Source organism: Oreochromis niloticus, linkage group LG12 (assembly GCF_001858045.2).
Source record: "Oreochromis niloticus isolate F11D_XX linkage group LG12, O_niloticus_UMD_NMBU, whole genome shotgun sequence".
Lineage (NCBI taxonomy): Eukaryota > Metazoa > Chordata > Actinopteri > Cichliformes > Cichlidae > Oreochromis > Oreochromis niloticus.
Window position 1 is genome coordinate 22877712 of NC_031977.2, and position 26783 is coordinate 22904494.

The 26783-nt window shown below is 42.8% G+C and overlaps 1 protein-coding gene across 4 annotated transcripts in view; it reads right to left on the reverse strand.

Moving 5' to 3' along the window:
• ptch1 (patched 1) overlaps positions 1-26783 on the reverse strand; it is a 50912-nt gene that overhangs the window by 13087 nt on the left and 11042 nt on the right. For 3 of the 4 annotated variants that reach the window (XR_003213224.1, XM_025897046.1, XM_013271894.3), the window contains exons 3-16: positions 19149-19338; positions 18121-18190; positions 17919-18010; positions 16436-16634; positions 16181-16302; positions 14003-14150; positions 12390-12521; positions 12117-12272; positions 11665-11763; positions 10468-10593; positions 7400-7518; positions 6200-6857; positions 5381-5690; positions 3752-3894 (exon numbers count right to left, since the gene is read on the reverse strand). Coding sequence is in view for 3 of the 4 variants with exons in the window: in XM_025897046.1 (XP_025752831.1) it covers positions 3752-3894; positions 5381-5690; positions 6200-6857; positions 7400-7518; positions 10468-10593; positions 11665-11763; positions 12117-12272; positions 12390-12521; positions 14003-14150; positions 16181-16302; positions 16436-16634; positions 17919-18010; positions 18121-18190; positions 19149-19338 (2564 nt within the window). In the remaining variant the exon portion in view is untranslated. Of the gene's footprint in view, positions 1-3751; positions 3895-5380; positions 5691-6199; positions 6858-7399; positions 7519-10467; positions 10594-11664; positions 11764-12116; positions 12273-12389; positions 12522-14002; positions 14151-16180; positions 16303-16435; positions 16635-17918; positions 18011-18120; positions 18191-19148; positions 19339-24457; positions 24578-26783 lie in introns of those variants that run through there. The other variant, XM_025897047.1, reaches the window with a different exon arrangement.

Below are 26783 nucleotides of genomic sequence, written 5' to 3' on the forward strand. Positions count from 1 at the left end.
CTGTTTGCCTCAGCGACATAGCTATTTAGCATGTTATTATATTTTAGTATCCTGGGCTAAACATCATTGCACCATTGTATTGTACCATTTTTTGTCTGTGCATGCAGGCGAAAATGGTACAATACAAGTAAATACATCACATCAAACTGTCAAAAGGAAATCCAAGTTGAGTTGTCACTCAACTTGGATTTCTTTAGGATAAACTCTCTAAGTGACATTGTAATCTTTGTGAGCATGTGAGTCTGTGATTCTGCCTTGTTGCACTCTTATTCAGCGTCATTTGCCTTGACGGCAAAAGTCAGTAGGTAGACGCGAATGACTGTCTCACTAAGGGCTGTTAGTTTTGCCCTCCCATGTGGAAACAGGAGTGTAGTCTAGCATTGCTACCTCCTGAGAGGTAAAACCATTACTGCGCACCACTCTGCCACTCTCCCTTCTAGGAACCATAAATCCCTCTTTCACAGAGGCAGGGAGCGTTCTGGGGGTTGAAGCCGGACTCATGGGGTTAGGTACAAGAAAGGAGTAGTTTTTTTTTTGTGGTGGGGGGTTGGGAGAGAAAAATTGCTTGAGTTAGCGTAACAATAAAAAAATTGGCTGGAGTCCCTGAGCGCGTCTGTGTGCAGTTAACCTGGTTGTTAACACTGAAGGAAATGCCACCCAGCAAATGGAGTAGAGCTATAAAAATAACACAACATCTGTACAAATGTTCCTCACACTTGGTTCTCCTGACCCCTATGGGTACCCAGAATGCCTGGCGCCACAGACGGACCTGCCCTAAGAAGAAAAGAGCTCTTGATAATGTTAGCGTGGCCTTTCTTAGGACCTTTCTCGCACGTCACAGATTTATCTTTTAATTGCGATGCATATATGGAACAAATGGTCACCAGCACAGAGTAGGGACAAATCAAAAGCAGAACACCTCTGCACAGATCCACAGAGTGGCATATCAAAATAAAACATCTAGCTATGCAATTTACCAGGGATGTTGAAGATCTGGTCCTCATTTTGAGGACCAAAAAGGAAGCTACTGCTCAACAAGTACACGCACATCAGAAAAAGGAGAAGCACACATTCAAAACATACAAATGCACACACAGAGCTGTCTCAAAGAAACCACTTGTTTCCAGCTCCCTCAATGAAAGAGGACACAGCAGTGGAGCAAAAGGAAGAGAAAGGGAGGGAGGAAAAGACAGAGGGAGTGAGAGGGAGAGAGCGAGTGGTGGTGCGAGCAGGAGTTTGTAAGCAGGAGAGAGAGACAACTAGATTCCAGTGGATCTGGATCGAATTTAACAGCAGGATACTCAACAACTGTATGTCTTCAAGCTGTCACGGGAAGCCCAGGCAGCTCTGCTGGCGGCCCCCACGCCTCACGGCAAGTACACTTCCCTCACAGGCAGAGGAAGTGATGTCACGGGGCCGCACACCAGGACTGGCCGTGTTTCCTGTCAGCTAGATAACTGCTGCAATGGAGTTTATTTGGATAAACGAATAGCCATAAGAGCAAAGGGGAGAGGTGGCCAACCCTTAATAAACATCTGTAGAGCTGTATGATTGGAACACAGAGTTGCACGAATTCTAAATATAAATAAACAGGAGACACAGAAGAGCTATGCGTCAAAGTTAATCACCCTTGATGAAAATGATTTCGGTGTTGAAACGGACATGGCTTGTTTTGTGTTTGAGGTTTGCAGATATTCTGGCCAAGAATTTTGTTTTTATATTTCTCCAGTTTCTTATCTTCTGTTTTCGCGTTTTCCTGCCAAAGAATGCAGCCATGCATCCACATATGTTGTTTTTTGGAGGTGATACTAAACTAAGAAAAGCATTCAATGCCCTGTTGAAGCTGAGAACATTTACCCAGCTCCACAATTCAATCTTTCCCCTCATTTCCTCCTGTTTCTCCCCCAGACTTTCACATTATCAGGTTGGTATCTTTCCACTGACATACAAGAGACCTGATTTAATCTTCCTCAATAAGTTCCTGTCTCGACCTCCTTCCGAGACCCAAGGTGCTCAAGTCGCTACACTCGAGTCACTGCTGGACATCAAACACTCTTTCGGTGGCACGCAGGAGACAGTTTCAACAGCTCAGCTGGAGTTAACCACATGATTCAGATAATATGCTTTGTTGTATACTCACTTTATGGCTTAATTTTGCACTTCAGCTGAGGTGCAATGTCACCATCTCCACCAATGGCTGTGCAAACTTTTCAGAAGCTCTTGGAGAACTACTTCAGTACCAGAGATGAAGCTAAACAGTCATGTTCTGCACTCAAACCATAAATTATCCCCTTGCAGACTTTCAAGCCACATAAAGAAGAAGCACCCTTTGTTCCTGCAGATGTTATAAATATATCAGTTGTTTGCATGTTGGTGTGGATTATGGAATGAAGTATGTGTAAAAGGAGACATTTTTACTTTTATGTGCAGTGGATATAGCACTAGCATCTCAGACCTAAACAAATGCAACCAAAACCAGAGTCAACCTGGAAGCCGTGTGTCAGCTCATAGGGCTATCCATATAAGCAATAATGCCATTAGTTTATCACACTCTTTTTCCTTCAAGGCTTAGAATGCATTAACTGCAACAGACAAGTATTTCTATACCACACCAGTAAACCTCAACTGCTCCACTCAGAAAGTAGTTCGACGAAGTAGACGCTATTGTTTATATTAGAAAAATACCCAAATATGTTTTTAAAATTTACTTCTCAGTGAATCAGATTCAGGTTTCTACTTAGAGCCACAGAATCCAGATTAATTATTTATAGCCCCTTTGGGGTTTGCAGGCGTTTTTCTGCACCAGTTTCAGCCATCCCAGCCTCTCATACTGTAAACCGTGGCTGGAAGCACTGACGATGTGTCAAGCTGAAAGACTTGATGTTCAAGGGAAACAGCTCACTGTCGAGGCCCTGCTATACGCACATCTCATGCACACAAAAAAAACCACACGCAAACTGACAAATCGTTTAAATGAAGAGTTAATAGGTTTTTCAGAGTCAGACTGCAGCTCCAGTGAGAGCTTTAAATTCCTGAGCTCGGTAAAGTCATCACACGAACACAGACAGAGAGAAAGAAAGAAAAATATGAATAGTCAGAGATGGTTTTAAGCTGGGTGTGGCTCCCCTAGAGTCATAACAAAATGCACAGATATGCATACATATACAGCGGCACAAAAGAGCTTTGAAAGTGGTGGAAGCATCTCTCAAGTCTATTATCAAGTTGTAATCCATGTAATGCAGTCTGCATGGTCTATGCTTACATAACGTCTGCACATACTTCCTCATTTAATGCAAATCAAGCTGCTAACCTAACATGTCCACACATCTTTTGAATTGCAGTGTACCATTGAAAGTCAAATAGCCAGACAATAGACACTCAGATAGCCAGGATTTCATTCATCAGGAACCAATTGACTCGCAGGCTGGTGCTAACTTCCAGTATAAGAGCTGACAAATGAGAACAAGATTTCTCTAACGCGACAATAAAAGCTTACCGAGACGTGTTCATCCATCTAAAGCCTTTGTTTCAGATCAAAGCTTTGTTTTCTTTCAACAGTTTGCACCTGGGCATTGACCAGGAAGCTTTTTTCATGATGTCTGTGAATTTTTCTCCCCTTTCATCACCATAACAGCACATTCAATTTACATCTGATGCATTTGATAGACGGATGAGCTTTTATGTGTTGCATTAATGACAAGAGGAATCGCTTATCCACTTTTAACAAATTCAATTTAAATCCTAAACGTACCAGGTTGAAGTTGATGGGCTTGTCCCTGCGCCCTGTCTGCACCAACAGTTTATATGCTAGGACGCCATCATCAGAGCCATTCCTATAATTGTTGTGGGTGATGCGGCCAGCCTCCCAGTCCTTGTCAAAAGCCTGCTGGAGACCTGTAGGAAACCACAGCAAAACACACTGGTTAGATGTGGATGTTTAAAAAGGTTACATGCCTTGTTATCTTCATTCTCCCACTGCAACACACAACAAACAATAACCCAACACAGTAAATAACACAACACCCTAACCTAACCCTAACTCTATAATAGGCTTGATTGATTTAATATGATAACTCAGTTCCATTCTCAACCACTAAACATGACTTCAAAAACAGAAAATCTGCTGCTTTTAATTCAAAGAGATCGTTATGGGGCTTTATCAGTAACATCTGCCTTCTTTTCTATACTACTCTCTGATCCATATGTGTATCACTCCTCTTTTCTCGGCTCTCCCCCAAGGCCCATGCTGTGGTCCGTCTGTGGGAGATGTTGTTTTGGGTCTCGTTCCTTGGCCTGTCTGGCTCCAATTTGTCCCACCATTGCAGAGAGCAATATCAGACACAGTTCTCTCTCTCTCACCCACACACACTCCCTGTGTGGTTCCCAGCCGGCTCACACACACACACACAGACTCTCACGATGTGTTTTATCGTTAAGTACATTTCCTCACTGAGAATTAAGCCATTCTTAGATTGGGCTGACATATGAAAGAAAATACTGTTCACTGGTACTTTGCAATTCTGTATGAAACAATAAATCCATCCATCACTCCATTCAAAATCAATTTAAAACGTTGTGTACCGTGTTTTATGTGTCAAATATTACATTTTTATCTAGAAAAAACAAACAAAAACACTAGAGCAGGCAGTACTGGTTCAAGATGTGCCGATTTGCACTAACAACATATTTGCTGCCAAAGGTTTTTGAATATTGTACATTTCCCAAGATGAAGTTGAAAAATATTGACTCCCACTTTACTCTTCGCCATCAATCCCAGTTATGGAAGAAACAAGTGATTCTAATCAGCTACTGTCAGTGTCCATTTGTGCAGTCCCTCCTACTTCTGAACTCCTGCCTAACATCTTGTTTTCTGCAGATTCATGTCAAAACACGGAATAAAATTATGATCTCAAAATGCTTTCATGGGAAAGTAAATTATTCCCATGCCTAAACTATCCTGAATAGCAAAGTTAAATGAGGTATAAGCAAAGGCAAAATTTCAAATGAACTAACACTGGCTCTACACTATTATGCCACATCTGACCCATTTTATATTCTCAACCAGAAGGCGCTGTTTATGCCCATACCTGTCCACACTCATTTCATACCCGAAAATTCGAAAGGAATTTATGATGTGGACACAAATGATTAGTGTCACTAACTCAGTATCCAACCACATGTGAAATATGACCACAATTTCCCGTTTAGCTCCTGAGTTACAGAATTAAAAATCTTATAGATCTTACATCGAAGTTAACCTTTCCAGTCATTGGTGTGTTCAATGCTGAGCCACAAACATTTGACATATTCAGTTTTATTCATTGTTTAGGTCGGGTTGAGGTGGCATGTGTACGTCAAGCTTAAAATTACTTAGATTTACCTTGCAGCCAGTCCCTGAAGTAATGAAGCCACATGCGAGGCAGCTGTCCATTTTCCTCCTTCAGCACGTAGCGAACAGTGTGGAACCTCTGGTGGAGCTGGTGAAGCAGTGGCTGGTTTTGGGCATAATCGGCGCGCTGTGTTACCACATACATGTTGTAGAAGGAGAAGAACTTGAACTGGGCGCCTAGAAAGTCGTACTCGCTTGTCTCCCTTGGTACAATATCTGTCAGCTCCAGGCCGTCCCTCACTTGGGTGGTCCCGTATAAACTGACTCCCAGCAGGCAGAGGAACAGCACAATCACAACCACCTGGAATCAGAGGGATGAAGAGACAGCTTTATCAAAAAAAAAAAAATCTCCAATTAAACCATCTGCCTGTTTATAAGCTGTTTATAAGCTGTCAGATGCTTTTTGATACAATGTAGCAAAAGTGCTGTACTTTTTCTTTTTTCTGCAAAAAGTAAAGTGCTGGATTAATGCCTCGCAGGACTACGTAAAGCAATTTATATTTAAAAAAAAGAAACTGAGGAACATTTTGTAATGTCAAGTACAGACCACCAAAAGATTTCAGTTCTGGAAGGCTTTAAAAGGTCTGGCCACCCACTGTGTGCGTATGTGTGTGTGTCTCAGATAGGACATAACCACAATTTCCACCCCCGATTTCCTCCTTCCTTACACACTCCGGTGACTAACCCTCCCATTCAAATTATCACCACAGTGAGTCAGCTCACAAACCCACTTTTACCTCATACAGAAGCTATTCCGCCTGTTTTTTTGTCTCCCTGCTCTACAGAAACACAGAGAGCAACTGAACTCACCTTGGTGGTGGGCTGCAGAAGGAATGGCGCATAGTGCTTCTCAGCAAAAGAGGCCAGGGTCCAGCGCGAGCAGGGGGGCTCGAGGCAGCGTAGGCCCAGCGAGGCTTCTCCAATCTGGGACAACAGGTCCCGTGTGGAGCTGTTGTTCTCTGGACTCTGGCCAGTTGATGAGGCTCCATCACCCTGAGCAACTGAGCTAGCACTTGGGGTCGATGCAGCAGGAGGAGGTGCGGGATGATGATGGGAGAAGCTGGCAGAACCTCGAGATCCCCCATTATTTCGGCCCCCACTGTTGTTGTTGTTGCTGATGTTGGCGTGATTGCTGCTACTGTAATACTCGTTGTTACGGTTGGTCCTAGCTGGAGCTGGGTTGATGGGCTGCACAGAGATTTGGGATCTGGGCTCAGCTGTGGTGTAGAAGGCCTGAGTTCGGGGGTCGTACTCCGTCCTGAGCTGCACTGTGGACTGCATAGTGATTTGGGTCTGCTGAGCAAAACCATGGCTACTGTAGGAAGGAGGGGGACTGCTGTAGCTTGGGGGCGGCGTGTGATATGAGGGAGGAGGGGTACGATATGATGGAGAAGGGCTGTAGCGACTCCCGTCTGCCCCATCCAGGTATGCCTGTGGCTCCATCTGAATCACACGATTGGAACAAGGGCTGCAGACATAAATAAGATGAAACACTGTCAGGCACTGCTGTGAAACAAAATTTAAAACCAGACTTAACGGAGAAAAAAAAATTCCAGTACACACGTAAAACATCTGATTTTGTGAAACAGTTAAGTGTTGCATTACAAAAAATATTTATTAGCCCTATGTTATTGTGAATCTTCTCTCCTTTGCCAGCAGCATGAAATATAGGGCCGGTACTCAACCATGGAATTTAATAGTGTGTGTACACATCTGTACAATAACCGAGCCAACGAGCATGCCCGGGCTGGCAGGCAGACTGGCAAACTTTAATGAAGACTGGAAAAGATAAACATACAGTCAAACAACCAAGGAGTCAGACAGAAAGAGACAACTTTCGCAGTAATTAGTTTTTGACTGAGGGGGATTACGGTGAAGATATCTTTAAAGATAGCTTTGTGCGTACACGGTTCATTATCACGGAAGAGATCGGTGGAAAACATAAAAGGAAGAACAGGAAAGCAATAAGCGTCTCGTCAGATATGAAAGAGCGTCTTTGTGTGTGCACACCTGTAGAAGCAGCAGAAAATGTCAAAACGCCTGTCCTCTCGCCGATAGAGATCCATGCTGAGGATGGCGGGAAAGATGAGCAGCACCATGGCAAAGTTAAACACCACCACCACTGCAGCCTGCAAGAAAAACAGAAAGGTTATTTCAGGCGAAAAACCCCAAACAAAACTGCTTTTTATCAAGAAAAAGGATCAGATTGATTTTTTTTGTAGTTGCAAACAGTGGGGAAAAAAATACAGGTGATCATATGCGGTGTAGACAGTGAAGACGCGGAATGATATGTAAAATTTAAAAAGGGCATTTTGCTGTAAATTTAACTGCATTATCATCCATACACATGCTGCAACTTACAAAACTACTTTGAAAGTGTATTAAATGAAAGAATTACTGTTTAACAAAAACAGTGTTGCTCTGAATATAAATCAGAATAACACAAGCTGAACAGGCTCAAGTGAGGGAAAAATTGCCTTTCAACACATTTCCAGTTCCTTTCAAGGCAAAAACACTGAGTGTGCAGAGAAAAAGTGAGGCATATGTATGTGTAATAGAAGCCAGTACAATGTTGTGGTTAAGTATTTGAAGGTGGTGCACTAGAGCAGAGGGTGGGGGTTGAGGTTAGGTTGGGGCCCTGCCCAGAGTACAATCTGGATATTGCGTAGTTGCCAGACCACTACACACACACACGCACACACACACACAATCTCGTGTGTGTGCCAGACCACCCAAGGAGCCAGAGGCCCGCGGGGCCTGAGGTGATGAGCAGTCGCTGTGGCTGTACAGACAACACACACACACACACCCCTTACAGACTCACACAGAAAAATGCACATAAACACACATATCTGTCACCTTAAAAACTGTACAGCCTCCGACTTAAACCACACCGTAACACCAACCAGACACAGGCACACACACATCCTCGCCCTCCCTCATTCCTCAGCTCGCTGCTCAGTCAACGAGAGAGATATAATGTCAATGAAGGAGACGTGAAGAAAGAAAAAGCTGTGTAAGTAGAGCAGAACAATTAATTCTCAATTGGCCCACTAACATCCAGACAGATACAGTATGAGTCCACTGACACACACACACACACACAGTGACCGTGAGCTGACCCCAGAGTGGGGATATTTATCATCACATCTGTTTTCTGCACATGAATGTGTGTGTTCCTCTGTGTGTGTGTGTGTGTGTTTTGCTGCTGTTATCGGGACAAGATTCCTTTTTTATGTTTATACTGATAGAAGGAAGTGAATGAGACATAACGCAGGAGCGCGAGAGAGAGCGATGAATCCAAGGTGGAGTCGACCGTGGGAAGTGTTTAATGCTGATAAAGAGACGCACACATACACGCCAACACAAACTGCAGGCACTGACACAAGGTTGCGGTGTGTGGATGCACTCGATAATAAAAGATGAGTATCACCGTGAATGTCGACTTCGTGAAGTTTTACCGTCTAGCGGTAACAAAACCACTAGTGTAAAGTATGCATGGCATGTGTATGTGTGTGTGTTAAGCATGCGTCTTTTCCGACGTGTGTGTGTGTAGAAAACGAGGCTCCATGGATTAGACCCATGGGGTAAATGGATCATGTTTGACAGACTCTCTCTACTAAAGCCATCAATCCACACATGCTAATATTGTACTCAATGTGGCAACATCTTACCTCACACTGTGTGTGCATCCAAGTGTGTGTGAGTCTATGCATGTGCGTGAGGACTAAAGAGCAAGAAAGAGGAGGGGGAAATCACTTATTATTTTCATATAGTCCGTGATACATCACTTATGTAACTGCAAATACTTGCAAATGCGTATTACAACAAGTTTTCATAGCTTCCTTATGCAAAATATGTGTTGAAATTCTCGGCTGAATGCTTTTATTGTGTGTGCTTGATTGTGATGATTCAGTGGTAGAGTGGACTATTCTTCAGGTACTCCGGCATCCTCCCCAAAGGCCAGAGGCAAGTATGTTAACATAACTGGTTATTCCTATTCTGTCACAAAAGTATATTTGAGTCTTAATGAGTGTCTTTTTGACTTAGTGGCGGATTGGCGACCTGTTTTGGGTGAACTAACCGGCTTTTGTGATCATCCGTTTTGGCTTGCTAACCCACATAAGAGTGCCTCTGACTATAAAGATGATGTCAACAAAACCTTAGGTAAACAATAAAACAGAAACTCTTTTGGGTAAATAAACTGAACAAACCAGATTTTTGACAAAAATACGGCATGCATACCTACACTCACATTAATGGAGGGTCACCCTGTGCCATGTGATTAAAGAAGATTAAGGTGATCATCAGTCCAAAACTGATTCAACACAAAGGTGAGATGTCAAATTTGTTGTTGTAACCATCACTTTTAAAAAAATGTATGTAGTCTTTTCTTTCTCTATCCATCTGGTTAGTGCTGCAGTGACTCAACCTTCAAACCAGAGGTTTTTATCTGACCTTATCCTCTCTTTAGAGCACGTATCGCTCTGACCGACTGTTTAAATGAATTAGGAATTCATCGATTATTGGAGGCATTTTGTACTAGTTTTCGCTGTTCTGGTGATGTCTGTAATTACTGACAGATGTTAGAGAAGTCAGAGCTCCCCTCTCGTGTTCCCCCACCTTTGCGCGTGCATTCGCTCACATGCGCACATGCAAACATCTAGGCCACTGCGTTTCAAACCTCCCACACAGATACTACAACTCCCCACGCGCACACATACACATGGATGTGAGGGTATGTGAGTACACAGACGCGCACACACACTCGCAGAGGGATTCAGTTACATGGACCTCAGCCACAATCTGGACAGACACCGGGCCCACCACTAAACAGCCTCAAAGAAGGAGGAGGGGGGGATTTAACAAAACACACACTCCTCCTCATGCACACACACAAGCGCACACAGACGTACACACTTTCAATGTGATGAATGAAATCAATAAAACAACAGTCTGGAGAAATCTGGAGCCAATGAAGACGGGAACAGGACTATTAGTAAGAGAGAGGCCCCACACGACTGAACTCTCACACGCACACGCACGCATACAACCCTCACTCACTCTAGCCACTGTACCTGTAGAGAAAAGGCTCTGAGCGCTGGGATGGGGATGAGCGCTGCCATGAAGAATGCTGTGACATTGCTGATGGAGGTAAGAGCCACACTGGCCCCTGTCCTCTTCAGACACTCCCCCGTGCGATCCTTGTCGAGACAGAAAGAGAAGTTGGTGAGAGGAAAAGCAATGAAACTTCTGATCAGAGTTTAGCCAGAGGCACACGTGTAATGCTGGAGATTATGTACCATTATCATGATACTGATATGACTGACAGTGATTACGATGTTTCTTGAAGCCCTGAAGTGCTTAAATAATCCACCTGGGCCTGTCTACTTCTGTTTGAAGTAACGGAGGAAAAAGCGGAAAGAACAAAACGACTCTTGGTGAAATCACTGCTGCTGAAAACTCGTAGTATAATGCGCAGAAAGAGAACAGTGATAAGCACACAACTCTAGAAGACTTTGGCGGCAACTGTGTGAAGATCTAAAGACGTGCAGGACCACACAGAGAGCGTCTGCAGGCATGCACATCTTTGTGTGTGTCTGTGTGTGTGTGTGTGCAACAGACAGGAGAGATCAGGTTCGGCTCTGTTTAGTTTTCATCTCAGCCACACAATAGAAGCTCGGGGATGAGGGAGGCATAGAGACGAGGGCTTGAACGAGAGGGAGGCAGGGGAAAACAAAAACAAGCAAATACATGCCTGTGTTTTCCCCTCTGGAGATGAAAAGCTACCACACTCCACAAACAGACACACACACACACACAGACACACTCAGCCAGTTCTTTTTTTAATGTTATTTATTAGATTCTGTACACTTCATCAGCTAATGGATGAGAAAGCTCTTGCTCCTTGTGTAATCCACACTTCAGACCACACAGAATACTTTAAATGCATCAAATTACACCCTGAACCTTTATTTTTTTTATTAGAACCACTCACAGGTGTGTGTGTGTATGTGCATGTGTGTGTGCGTATAATCAAATAACTTATCAATCTGTGTGTAAAGCAGAAACAAGGAAGTCATAATCTAATAGAAACAGAAATAAGAAGGTCTTTAATTCGGAGCATTGCCTAGATAAGAAGGCTGGGTGTGTGGCGCATGGTTTGCTTGATGCTACATCACAGGCACAGACAGGCTTTCACACATTCCTCCGCGGAGAAGATAAAACAACAAAGGGGATGTGCAGGAATGGGTGACGGTAGATGTTTGCCTCACCTCGAATGGGATCCTCTTGTTTTGCCCGGTCTCACTGAAGGCATGGGCGAGGAGAAAGACATCATCTACTCCAACTCCCAGAGCCAAAAAGGGAAGCACCTGTGGCACACACACCCACAAACTTAATGAGCTCCTGCCTGCAAGATTTTACCTCAGAGGTGTGCTATTCTAGGGGTAGCCACAACTGCATATTATTATAGATACACACCCATGCAATATTTTTCAAATTCTGGTGCTAAGCTAAATTAAAATGAAGCATCAAAACCTGTCTCCAGTGTCCAAAAATATCTACGACATTATGTCGTGTACATTATTCTACTGGTGTTGACCCACTTCAATTAGGCAATTTAAGAAAATGATTTTAAGTCTAGCAGAGAATTCAACTCAAGTCTACTAGTAGCTGCTGTGTTGACCTTTAGTCCATTGGGTCCAGTGGCATGTGTGCGAGTTACCTGCGTAGTGGCAGCATTGAAGGAAATGCCCAGGAGGGAGCAGAGGCCCAAACCAGCTGCCACTGACAGCGTCACCAGGAGGACACCTGCCAGCCCTACAGCCCCCTGAGACTTGGCACAGTCCCATCGCAGCATGGTCAGGCATGCATAGGCCAGCTAGGCACAAACAGCAAGCAAATCATTAATCAATCACCCTTTTGTCTGTAAGTCCCTTCTCAGTTTCAAGCAAAGCAGAGAAAAATTGAATAAAATTTGCCTTTCCTCTAGTCTTACCATCAGAAGGTACCCGCTCGCCACGCGGATAACACTTATGTCAGAAAAAGACTTGAGAATATCTTCCAGAGTGGTGGTTGTGAAAGATAAGACCTTCTGAGACGAGTTTGCCGACACACTGTGCTGCACCGCCTGAAGACAAGACAATAGTAAATAAAGAGGAAGAAGAGAGGGAATAAACTCTTTAAAAAAATCTTAAAATAGGATTAAATATCCTATATATACACACTTTTATATTATATATATATATATATATATATATATATGTATATATGTATATAGATTAGAAAAAATAAAATAGGTGACTTATAAATGAACTCTTAATGCAGCACCAGTAGCTCCATCAACATTCAAATGTGGTTTACTGACCAGTAAAGCATTTACTGGACTGGAACTTTGCAACAAGATTTTCTTATCCCTTTCTCATTCTTCCCTTAGTATACCAACTAGATCTGCACCAGCTATTAAAATATAACTAAATCTGATTTTAGCAGAATAGATAATTGACCATCCTTGTTGCTACCGCATACTAAGTAGTATCTAAAATGCACATTTCTGGAAAAAGGGAATTAATTTTCAGTGATTTAGTGCAAGCTGCACATCAGATAATAGTGAAACTGTGCTGGCTGTCTCTCTTTTATGTAACATAATATTTTCCCTAGGTTTAAATTAACTAAATATTACAGGTTGTCTCTGAAAAAAAAAGCCTTGAATCAGGAGGCTCTGCAGACAGTATCATGACCTATTCCCTCTCTCGCTCTTACTATCTCAGGACAGACAGATGGCTTCGGCATTGAACTGCTGTTACTGCTCAATGGGGAGCAATGATGGCTGACACACATTAAGAAACACGCTCTAGATCACACACACACTTGCACCCACATGTAAACTTCCACATGTGTCTCACACATACCGACATACGTGCATATTCTTGCAGACACGCCTAAATGTGAATAATACAAATCAAGAACACAATTTTGGGCATATTTTTCACTTTGAAGCTCTTGATAAAAAAATAAAACTATGTATTTAAAAAATATGATCACATTTTTTTTTAAAAAAAAATCTGTGATTTCTGGGCCCAAAGATAAATGACACACACACACACATGCACACACGCACATTCATATACACAAGGTCACACCATGTGGAACAGAGGTTGGGGCCCCCAAAACAAAGACCAGATGATGTCACACATGAGCCACCAATGGGGCCACAGCTGGGAAAGCGATTGTGTGTGAAGTTGTGAGTGTGTGTTCATGTGTGATTGTGTGTAAGTTTAAGGGGGAGAGCGAGCGAGAGAGAGCAAGAAAAAGAGAGATATCCAGCACTCACTTAATGTATTCCAGACATGCTCACCCTGTTGCTCTATTGCCCCTCTCTACTCATGAGTGAGAGGAAAACTTTAGTCCTTTACCACACACCAACAGTGCTTTTAGTATCTATCAGGGGCCCCGGCTTTGGATGAGGCCTTCCCATGTTCACCTGTATCCGGTCTGTGATTTACAATGTGGCTATAGAGGACTTAGTGTAGATTTCGCTACTTTTTTCTCTTTCGTTCTCTCTTTTTCTAAATTTTTCTCGCTCTCATTTCTAAATTTTCTGGCCCTTACCTCAGAGTACCGCCTCTGCCAGGCTTCAAGTATAGCTGCAGCCTTTTCTTCATTCCAGTTGATGTGGGAAACCTCATCGTAGCCTCGAAAGTGTTCAAACATCTGCTTGGGAGTCATCAGCTGGAACATGGTCTGCAAGGCCTGGGCACTGGAAGGGAGTTTAAGGGGGAAGGTGGCAGAGAGAGAATGAGGGAGGGAAAGGGGAAGGAAAACATGGAAAGGATGAGAGAACAAAAGGAAGGAGGTCAAGACTTCAGTGAGAACATCCCATCTAGAAAGGAAGCTCACGTGGGGTGATGAGCAGGCTCTCTGGATTGTGCGAAATAATAACAAAATCAAAACTTGGATTTGCAAAGTTTTAGGCCAGCCAATCAATATCGCTCTTTGATTCACAGCGATGTCTAACACTCCATAAATAAAAAGTAAAAATAGATTAGGTGTTCATCAAAATAATGGTCCCTCAAAAGCATCAAACCAACAGGGAGATGAGAGAATAAGATGAAATCATCCCAGGAACTCCATTTTTCAGTTTAATCTCTAATCCCAGAACAAAGAATGTGTTAATTTAAGCAGTAAAAGGGAAAGAAAAATGAAACAAAACCAAAGTCACATTGCCTGGAGCACATTGGATATCAGTCATCATAAACAATGATGTGCTAAGCACATGTGCTGTCTGAGCAAATACTGTTCCATCTGATGTGACTATTGAGCCCAGATGCCCTCAGCCGTGAGACATGCGTCACTTCTTAAACCACACAAACTCCCTGTCATTACATGAGCAACTCTGAAGAACGCAAAGTGACATGTATGGCATAAAATGCCCCAAAACTCAGTGACCCAAACACAACGCCACAAACTGAATTAAAAACCTGAAAGAGACGCCAAGTCATTTTAGCTCAAATGTGCACTGTGGGCCACCAGGTAGCCAGTATAGCCACATATATATAAATACAGCCAGAAACTACTTAATATCAATATCTCAAAATAATATACAAACCCAGTTAGAGGAAATTTAGTAAGGATCATTTCCTTGTGTATTTACATATTTCCTCACATGCACCCTCTCCCTCCCACATGCAAGCTCTCCTTCAGCCCTTCTTCGTGTTGCTGATCTTGAGGACCACGACATCGAGTGTAATGAAAAATGCACACCGCTAATGGAGTGATACATTATGAAGGTAATAAAGTAATATAGCTGATTAGGTAATAATAAATGACTCTGGACCAGAGTGCAGCTTTTTAAGAGTAGTCTACTGAGTGGATTTATTTTCAAATCATAAAATTATATAAACCAAAGCAGAAGACATTTGCCTGTCTCTATGAATGTGTGCTGTGTAATATGGTGATAATCACAGTAATGGTGGCAGTTAGTAAACAAGGTGAAGAAGCTGAGTGCCAGCAGTAACAGCCCAACAGAGAGAGCAGCCATCCTACACACATTCACTCACACACAGACACACACAAGCAGGCAGGCACGCACAGACACTCTAATGACCCAACCTTGCCAGGAAAAAACACAACCGCAAAACACAAACAACGCACCCCACTGTACTCCGTGACCAGTATGTGTGTTAATGTGTGTGCGTGTGAGTTTGCCTTTGAGCATGCATGCATACATACACCAAAAGTGCATTTTAGCCTTCAAGTAGGAGGTCCACAAGCAAAAGATGTTACTGCTGCTGTAGCTGCTGTTGAAGAAACCTTCTTATTGGAAACTAAATACATTTTTGATTTCTATGCAAATTTCATGCTTTCTACTTACATAAACATTACACAAAAAGTGCCAGACTTTAATTTGTTCCCTTGTCATGCGTTGAGCTTGTATGTTGTCGGACGGCATACTACCTAATCTTTAGGCTTTTACCTGATTCTTGTGCTGGAATTAAGTCCACATATCGCTGTATATTTGGATAAACTAGCCAGGCAATACATCACTCTGTGCATACACATGTGTGTGTGAGTGGGTAGTGTCCAAGCAGAGCAGCCAGAGCTGAGCAGTAACAGCTGGAGCTCTAAGATTTCACTGGAATTTGCTAATGACTGCAAGATTTATAGCACACAGCACACACGCAAATGTGCACGTGCTGCACAAGAGAACAAAAAACACACAGTCTGTCCAGAATACGCGCTGTCACGATTACTACAGTGTTTACGAAGACGCAAGTTCGGTTATGTTACCTGAGCAGGGGTCCACTGCCGTTCTTGGTGGTCCCTCCAACAATCAGTTCCTCCTGCCAGTGCATGTACTTCCTGGCCAGACCATGGCAGCCTCCACTCAGAGCCCGTGCCACATCGAATGGCTGGAGCAATAAAAGCAATAACTGTCAACAACTAATCTCAAACTAAACACTTTACATTTGACTGAAGCATATAAATATTCCACACTTATTCAGATATTCCGAGCCAAAAGCTTGAGGCTTGATGCATGCCCACCTTAGTCGAGTTCTTATTGGGCGCGGTGCGGGGGCAGTCGGGATCGGCAGGGTTCAGGCAGGGTCGATCCATGTAGCCGTGCCCAATGTCCGCTTTTTCTAACATCTCCTCAAAGTATTCCACGGGGTAGTTTAGCTGTTGCAACTCCTCAAGGAAGTCCTTAGGGTCAAAATTGGTCCACTGCATAGGTTCTTTGCCTCTGCAAAGGTTAAAGGCAAATGTTAGTGTGCTTTTATGATGCTAGGTTTCTGTTCCTAAGAATAGCTGTATTTGGATCCCCAAAAAGGGAAATTTTATAGTCAAATGACGATAAAAATTGTTACCTAAGCCATCCACTATCCATTAGAGTTCACAGACCAACACTAGATTCAACTTCTGGCCTATCTGGATGATTACTACAGATTACCTTACACCTGTTTGAATGAAAGGTTTTGTTTTATGTTCTTAAACATCATCTGCCCAACACGTTTTATTTCTCATTCCAGGGAATAAAACCACAAAAAGATAAAAAGTTCAAGATTACATTTTAGCCGACAAAAACAGGCACAATTCTGATAACGATAACTAATCTCTTTCTTGCTAGGTAATAAGTGGCGATAATTTCCCATCATGCAATAGCTGAGTTCCTGCTCCAGCCCAGACCTCGTCCCTCTTTTCCTCACACATTCCGATCTCTCTTTTTCTCTCTGCCATTCAGACGACATTGTATGTGCTTAACCAGGCTTGGGTTATTATTCCCAGCCTCCCAACCAGAACATAGTAAAAACCTTATTTACCATCTAGATCCAGACACTCACACTCATACAGATAGACACACATTCACGCACTCTGATGATGGTGACTCAAGCTGATACACCTTTACACATCGACAGAAATGCATGTATGCACTGATGAAGACAGCGCACAATATGGGCATGCGTAAACACATGCAGAGGTAAAGGTCTGCTGAGTATTACTGTAGCAGCAGGCCATTAGCAACAGAACGGCCAGACAATGGTGTGAGGCCCAGGGCTCGAGAGAAACCTTCGCCAGCGATACGCATGCCAGCAACCACTACAATAGAGCCTTCAGAGGGGACGAGTTCAGGACACACACACACATACATACACACACTTGTTTCTCTGTGGTGTCTCTTTAGATGGGTTGAGTGTGTTAGAGCTGCCGCTTATAAAAGGGGCTAATGCAAGATCCAAAGATTCACATCTCTTGTCATCTCTTTCTCATTATCACATTGCCACTGCTAACATACTGTATACACTACCGTTATAAGCTGAGCTCAGCACTTTAGGTCTTATTGTCCCAACATCATCTGAATCAGTTTGCCAACTGGCCTCACAGTAAATAAAGCTATTATGTGAGCCCAATTAGGATTTGATCATTTGACCATAAGCTTGGAAGAGATTGGTCAATCCAATGACATGTAGTAATGATCACATCACAAATGCAGATTCTGTCTAGTCAAAAAGAGCTTTTAAGTACTTACGGGAGATAGACTGTTCCAGACTGGAGCTTGGCCCCCTCCCAGAAGCAGTCCAAAGGTGTGATGATGAGGCAGGGATGTAGCCTTTCTATGATCTAAATGGTTGAGGAAATAATAGAATTGACAAACACTGCCGAAGTAGCAACAATACAGAGATACAAAGTCAAAAACACAAATCTCTACACACCTGCTGGTTGTGTCTCACCTGATTCAGGTAATGTGTTTCTGTGACTACTTCCCCTGATTTGTAGCATAAGTCTTCTAATTTCCATTGTCTGAAAAGGAGAAAAAAAGAGTGAAAAAGTCACTTGGATGAGTGACGAAACTTTTCTCCCAATGAGAATGCTTCGTCCAGAACAGAAGTTTAACTTTTTCATCACCACTTAACACCACGAGTGCACCCAGGATCAACTGAACAAGGAATAATAAAAATATATCCTTCATCATTACGAATTTCTTTGTGTTTGTACACACATAATAATTGCTATATCTCATCATGTACAGCAATGAATTCACTCAGAGATTACCACTTGAGGTGCACTGATATTCTTAATTGATTACAGTCTTTTGTTTTTTTGTTTTTTTTACTGATTCTAGTTTTGGCTGATATGATTTTGTTTAAATAAGCACAAGAGCTGATAGCATACAGAAAAAAGTTTGCACATGTGCACCAGGTTACAGCACATTTCAGCACTCCTACTCAGACATATCTCAAAATAAATTGTTCCAGCTTGTAGGATAGAGCTTTTTTCATAAAGTGAAAGTGTATTGCAGTATATCCCACTTCATCTTGCATGTTTTAGATTTTTTCTGCCTCCAAATGCTAGTTTGCAGGAGGGTTACTCCACTGTTGGGATCAGCTTATTCATTTACTTCCAACAATGTTGAATGAGCTGAACACATCGTGTCAGTGTTGGAGCTGAGAAATGTTGACTGACACACAAGTAAGAGAATTTATACCTGGACTGGCAGAGCTCTAACAGGGCTACACTCACAGATTACTGGCCACTGTGTTAGAATAAAGAGGAAGCCAGATACAGTTATTGGACTAAATAAAATAGAATAGAATAGAATTCAACTTTATTGTCATTGCACATGTCACAGGTACAAGGCAACGAGAAATAAAGATATTAAACTTGAATTAACTTGTCCAGAATTGGAAAACATGATCCTTAAAAACAAAATGACAAGAGGCACGACTCGAACAGAGGCAGTTATGGAATAGTAGGTTACCTGTTATAAAGGTAAACATGAACTCTGCTGGCTCGGATAGCTGAATCCAGGTGCTGCAGGAGCGCCTCCACAGTTAGAACATTGGCTCCCTCCTCCCGCGGCGTCTGGATCATCAGCTGAGGGTTAAACATGGCCTCCTCGCCTATCTTCTGTCTTGTATACTTGAGTTCCTGGTTCACACGCCCGCCAACTGGACAAAGAAGAGTGAAGTTACATATTTAAGGCTTTTGTGAAAACATCCAGACCATTATTGCATTTGATTCACAAAATCCTATTTTAGTAAAGTTAAAGGTTAAGAAAAACTGCATGTAAGGGTTAGGGGCCAGAATTGTGCTGGCTTTGAATATGTGTTTAAAAAGTCTGTGTTTTTCTGACACAAAGGCACAAATATCTGCAAAATATAGACACAGTAAAGGTTAAAACACTGACTTTCCTTCTGGTTCTTCATGTAAAACAGGAGTAGAGCTGTCTAGAAAACATCACACTACTACCAGATCCATTCCAGATCATGCATACTTTTTTATTTTAATGCATTATTTTGCTCTAAACTACAAGATAATAATAATAATAATAATAATGAGCCTTTAACACAGGACATCTTGCACACACACAAACAGCACGGTGTGCTATAAAGTCTGCGACTCACACAAGTGATCCCCTGCTTGTTCTGCAAAGCAGACCCAAAGACATCACAGCCTGTCTGTGACATTATCTGACTTGTATCTTAAATAAAAGCACTCTCCTCACAGTGAGCCTGTAACACTACAATGGCAAACATCCCAAGTCCTTTGAATCCACAAAAGCAGCATCACCTCAACAAATCCACATTTCACAAACAGCTCAGTGTTTCTCCTCAAATTTGCTAACTTGTCAGCAGCGCCAAAACACGTTGTCTGCATGTGTGTGTGACACTAGTGTGTGTGTGTTTGATAGAGAAAGGCTGTCTTCCAGGCTTTGCTCCCAGTATCGTGGTGAGACTAAGCCCTGTGCGTGCGCTCTGAGCCCTGAGCTAGCCCGAGCTACAAAAGCAGCCTTTCAGACCTTTTAGCTGCCCAGCTCCACCCCAGTACATCCAAGGAAAGTCTGGCAAAGTCTCCCTCACAAACACACACGCACACACATAAACACACACATGCACGCAAACAAATGTGGGCATGCAAGGATGGGCAAAGATGGGTAAAATTACAAGGCAAATGAAATTTTAGAAAAGTACCAGAATTGGTTACGTTTTGTGTTCAGGTTTAAGATCCGTGTGTCTTCATACGCATCCCCCAGTTTGGTGCGTCTGTGTCTAATTTACAAGCTGATGATTTGAGCCGTTCAGTCATCAGTGACTAAACGCTTAGCGAAAGCTCGAGCAATTTAAACTCATCTTATTTCACTTGGTCACCGAGCCACACACATACACAAAACAAGAAAACTGTCCAGTGAGAGAGCCGACTGTGTGAAAAATCTGTAACATTTTATTATGCCTTAATCCAATTTAACAATTCTGCTCAATCCATGTAACAGTGGGCATGGATTGAATATTTTTAGTCTACTGTAATGGCATTAAAGTTGAACATAAGCATGCCTGTTCTGCTGGGCTGGACCACCCAGTCAGACCAAGGGAAAAGGGAGAGAGGGGCCATGTCTTGGGGCATTAGGAAAACACATTTGATTTCTTTTTTCTGGACTCAAACAGCATTCCTATCTGAACCTGTCTGAATGCATGTTTATAATGCTCATCATTAATAGCAGGCCTAGGCTAACTGGAGCGACATGCTTTCCGCTGCTAGGCCAGCTACAGAGGTCCGTTACACCAGCCCTCCCTTCAAAGGAAAGCGCATGGAACTGATTAAGATCTGACGCACACTGACAGCGCACTAACAAGTCGGCTTGTCTGATACACTCAACGCTCAAAGGCAATGCTAGCCTGAGGCTTGGTTTAAGTGTACTGCCAGGAGGGGACAACGGAAGCACGGGTATATGGAAAAAGGTGCATCCATCAATCAATACCCTTCTGCACGTGTGGAGATGGCGCGGGGGGGGGGTGGGAGGATCAAGTTTAGAAAGAACCCACTGTCTGTTTTGAACTCTTTCCAAGTCGTGGACTGCCACCCAAAGATCCTGAGTTTACAGCAAGCAGCGAGGAATGGGACAAGTCAAAGGAATGTACTCTCCCGCTACAGGAAACAGCACATTACAGCCTCAGGCTTCGAGAATTCCACACTTCACGAGGTTACAAAGTTTTGGGGTCAACACTCACACAGCCTTGGGGTGAAATTAACACCCCAGCTGGACCAAGAAAACATGCATGTGTCTGCACACACACTCAGCATACGTGCAAGCATGTGCACACGAGTGTGCGTGAACACACAGCTGTGTTTCTTCAATGACACATATTCCCATATTCCTTCTCCTAAGAAAACTGGTTGACCCCAGCATGTGTTGATATCTTGAAGGTGTCCCGCTCCAGGCTCAGCTGCTGAGACCAAAACAAAGTGGAAATAATTTTCAATCCCTCCCCTTACCGGCCTCGGTCTCTGACGAAAACAAAAATCATTTGTAATGTTTTAGAGTGACATGAAAAGTACACATCCAAAATAGATAATTAAGAGAGTCTGATTAAGTCGAATTGTACTATCCATCAACTGGTTTTGAGCCAAAATGCTTTCATTCCAATAAATCACACCACTTAATAAATATGTTCTGACAGAACTGGAATCAGCAAGCTGCTTTTTGGTTTTCAAAAGTCCAGTTTCTTCACCTGTGTTCATGAACTTAGGCTCCAGAAACTTGTGACAGAAATGTTTTATTATTTTCTGACTTGTAACAGATCAAACTGCTAATCAAAGTAATCAGCAGCATATGACTAGTTAGTTATTTAGCTAATCATGTTCGTATTTTTTTTTTACTGAGTTAGTGCGCACTGTTGACTGCATGGGTTTGTAGTGTACGAGTTATTAGCGATTAATGATTGACAAATGAAACCAAAAACCTTAGAAGAAGAGAAGAGAAGAGAAGAGAAGAGAAGAGAAGAGAAGAGAAGAGAAGAGAAGAGAAGAGAAGAGAAGAGAAGAGAAGAGAAGAGAAGAGAAGAGGCCTATGCTTGTCACTGTAGTGGAGCCCTCGGTGTGGGTATTCAGCATGTTGCATAACATTAACCCCTGGTCCCCCTATTCTCAAAGTAGAGGAATGGCGGGGGGTGGCGGGCACCAAAGGAGAGAAAGTAGGTTTCTAAGGAACTGACATCACCCCCTTCCTCCTTTCAGTTCTGAACGCCCCCTCCTCATTCTCATTTTCTCTCTCTCTTTGCTCTATTCAGCTCTACACTGTGATTGGCCAGATCATGATGGCAATCAGCCCGGCCCCTCTGTCAAAGCCAGACCACCCCCCATATCCTCTCGCCAACTTTCTCTCCTTTCCATGCAACACACAACAGCTTGGCCCCACCCCAGCACATCTCTTATGTCTGACAACGGAAGCAGCCCACAACTTTTGAGGAGAACACGCACCACCGGCGGCACACCACTCCTGCAACTGTGCATGATGCTGGTATAATTCCAATCCCAATTATGTTCAGTGTACACCTGAACATATTTACACATCTATTAATAAATAGTCCGAAACACCTGACCTGCTGCACTACTTAAAGATTTGTGACACAATGTATTATATGTATTTGCATGTGGCTGAACACATCTCTGTGTGTGTGGGTGTGTGTGTGTGTGTGTGTGTTTGCAGAGAACGGATTAGCTGGATTAGCCCTCCATCCCAGCAGGCACCCCCTATGGTGAAGAGGAAGCCCCCCAAAACCAGGTCATCTCACTGCTACCAAGTCTACAGCGACCTCCCAAAATCTGAACCTCCAGTACTATCAAAGGGATAAAGAGACGACCACCCTATGAAACTACAACGGCATGTACTTTAAAAGGTGCTTTAAAAGTTGTGTAAAGAAAATCAAATGTAAGTTGATTTACACTGAAAAGATCTTTTAAACTTGGGAAGTGACACCTGTTGCATGAGACAGAAAAATGATGCTTTCATACAAGAGCTTGATATTTTGGGTTTCTCTGGAGTTTAGCAATACTGGTACCTGATAAATATTTGGAAAGGTATGAAAGGTTCTTTATACCTTACTTTGGTTTTTCAGAGTGTATTCAAGTTTTCCATAAGCTGGTATTAAAGATCGATATTATTAAAGAACTATAACATAAATATCCCATTTACCTACATACTGAGAACCTTAACCTAACTTTTGTCCTAAGTGAATTAATTCAACGCACTGAGCACAGGCACACACATCTCCATAGCAGGTCTCACAGTGGATGATGTAAGCCAGAGTGAAAACCAAGAAGTGAAGTCAACAGGATTGCGAACTTGAAACATTATTGTGTTAATACTTGGATCTGAGGAAGAGGAACACTTCTGCAGAATTCTCAAATGGTGGTTTTCTTTCTACCAACAGTCTTTCTCGGTCTGACCACTTAGTCAGGGGTGAAGACTTGTTCGTGGAGATGCTCAGTCAGTGATAAGAAAACAACATCCAGACCTTCTGACACTAAGGTGATGTAGGCAGTAGAGCAGTTTGCCAAATCCTCCTGTAGGTTTAGCAGTCAGACGAGGGTTTTCATTTTCCGTTTTAGCAATCCCATGAGCAGTACTCTTGTCAAAGTTCGTTACTTGATCTCCACCGGTTCTGTATACTGCCATTTCTTATTACATTACAAACTGCAAAAAAACCAGCGACCTACAAAACCTTTGCAGTTTTCTAGCAACACTCCTATAAACGTTCAGGCAGCTGCTTAGAGGCAGCCTTGGGCTGTAGGAGTCCTAAATCCTGAGGCAAAGTTTGAGGAGTATAGAGAAAAATTACATAACTCTTTCTTTCTTTTTGTCCTCCAACATAAAATTGCACAAGAGAAAATAAAAACATTTGTCTTTTTTAAAATGATAAGAATATTTCATCTTGAACTCCATGCCTTTGGACAAGAGGTCATCTTTTTCTCATTGGTAGTTCAGTTATGTTTAAGACATAGTTTTGTAGAAATATCCCATAAATCTAATAACAGGGCTATTTAGACTATGGCTAATTTTTAAACTTTCTCATGAGGTTTGGAAAGAGAGGATATACTGATATAATAAAAATGCATCTGTTACTTGGCTATCTTGGTCATTTATTTGAACTTGCTTGGTATCTGCTCCTGGTCGTACTGCTCAGGTAGTTTCCCACAGTAGGTCTGTCCAATGACCTCTCCTACTTCCTGTTTGTCTCCCATTCAGCTGCTACTGTCAATCACCTGCTTTGATCACTAAAAGGACCCCACCTGTTTCTGTCCTCCACCATTTGTCTGCTTTCTCTTGTCCATCTGCTGCCACGGCTCTGAGTTGATCTTTTTTCTTAGATTTTCCCGCTGCTCCCATTTTCTGTAGGATATCATCGCTGCAATGTGACAGACACTCTCAATAAAAGTAGATAAACATCAACAGATCTATGCTAGAATGCATTTGTTTATCACTTTATACACCGATCTAAAATATTTAGCTGCAGCTAGGTGAAGAAAAAAAGTGCCACAGATTTCTGTCAAAGCATTGTCAAAATCTGTTAGAGAATTGTTGAACTGCAGGCGGGCACAAGATTATGATCAGCCCGCCACAGGAACAAGCAAGAAAGAAGTCCAGGCTTTAATCCAGGAGCACACAGAATATGAGGACAGGGTTTGACGAGAGGAAAAAGAGAGGCAGGAACTGGCAAAGGAGATGCCAGTGTGTAAAGAGACGCAAAAGGCACAGAACAACTTTGCGAGCAGGAGAAGGAGCGCTCGCTGCAGCAGCACGCACAGCAATCCACAGAGCATTAACAGCAGTTTCGAATGTTCGCTCTGCAATGCAGGTGTGCACACAGCCACAAATATGTGGTGAAAGGCCTTACTGGGAGCCGAGACCCTATCTGACCCGTGGTGAGTTCCCCTCACTTGTACTGCTCTCCCTCCCTTGCACTCTCTTTCCCTCCCTCCTGTCAGCTTAGAAGAGGAGGGGGCTGCCACACAGAGAGGGGAGTGTAAAACAATCGTGGTCAAGAGCGGAAAACTGTGAAATAAAAAAATGAGGAAAAAAATGAGAGAGTGACAGAACGGAGAGTGGAAGTCCTCGGACTTGCAGCTGTAGCCGAGTGTCTCCTCATGCAGCAGCTCACCCCCGAAGCACTCCGACCCCCGACACAAGTGTGACACCCCAGCTGCCAACCACTGCCCCCAGAATCCCCACCCATACCAGCAAACCTCACCCCCCAACTACTGCATTACCATATGTATAGCTCCCCTCTCCCCTGATTATGCTAATCACCTGTCCAGCCTCTGCAGCCCCTAAAATGGGTGTATTTAGCAGTCGGCTGGCTCCCAATGCAGCTTCCCCTGGGCCCGAGGTGTACATTCACACACTCCTCAATGGGCAGATTCTTCCACGTTGCTGCCTTCATTCAGGTCCCTCTCTCGCCTCTCCCACCCCCCACGAAAAAAAAAAAAATCCTATTCAGTGCCAATGGATTCAGAGAGCTGTGGAAAGAGTAGTTGGGGAAGAAAACATTGACAGAAAGTCTGTGTTTGTAGCATGTGTGCATGCAGCGGTTGTAGTTCAATTACAAGTAATGTCATAATGCAGCCAAACAGACATAGCAGATCTGAAGCCACAATCATTAAAGCTTTATAAACTCTTCAGCGATAGTACACCTCTTACTCTGATGAAGTCTAGCCAATTTTACCCATGAATTCTGTACAATTTTTAGAGAATCAAACTGAGTTATCATCTACAGTTGTCTGATTCATAAAACTGTAAATATTCTGTTTGATTTTATAGAGGGACCTGCTTGAATGCAATGCGAAAGATGCACCACACGTTACGCTCACTCACTAGCGGTGAATGCTGGTGATAATTGTGTGGTTTCACACATCTGTACAATCTGACAGCACACATACTTTGTACCAGGAAGCTGGCAGGTAAAGACCAGTCCAATTAAACTGCAGCAGATATTCTGCATTCTCAGGTGTGTGATAATGAAGAAAAAAAAAAAGACTCCAGGACACAAAAAAGCAAAAAAATCTGTTAATTAAAACTCCCCTGTATTCTCACATTCTGTATTCTTCTGCCAGTGCCTGTCAAATTTAAGCCAAGTGAGTCTCCTCCTCTTACTGCATTTACAGCCTTGTGATTGGCCCACAACCAAACCATAACAGACCGTGACATGAGCCTCAACAACCAATCTCAACTAGCTATCTCTTTGTCATTTCCTGTAAAGATGGTCAATGATTTCAGGTATCCCAAAAAGAAAACCACACATTCTTGAGTGTGCAATAAAGGACAAAGTAAGACAAAGAAAGACCAAGAGAATCTGTATTTGTTTTATGAGATTAACAGTTACCACCCTCATAATTCAACTGTTATTCCATCTTACTAATAAATCAAGGAACCTCTGAACTTGCATCTGTTCTGCACTCATCACAACAACCAGTTGCCCAGTCTGTTTTAAACATGGGCAAACTTAGTGCACTGCTGGGAATCTGACTTGCTCAGATTCCCAGCAGTGCACCCACCGAGTTTAAAACAGACAGGATGTTGAGGTTATTTGGATAAGGGGTGATCTCATTTTTGCATTCA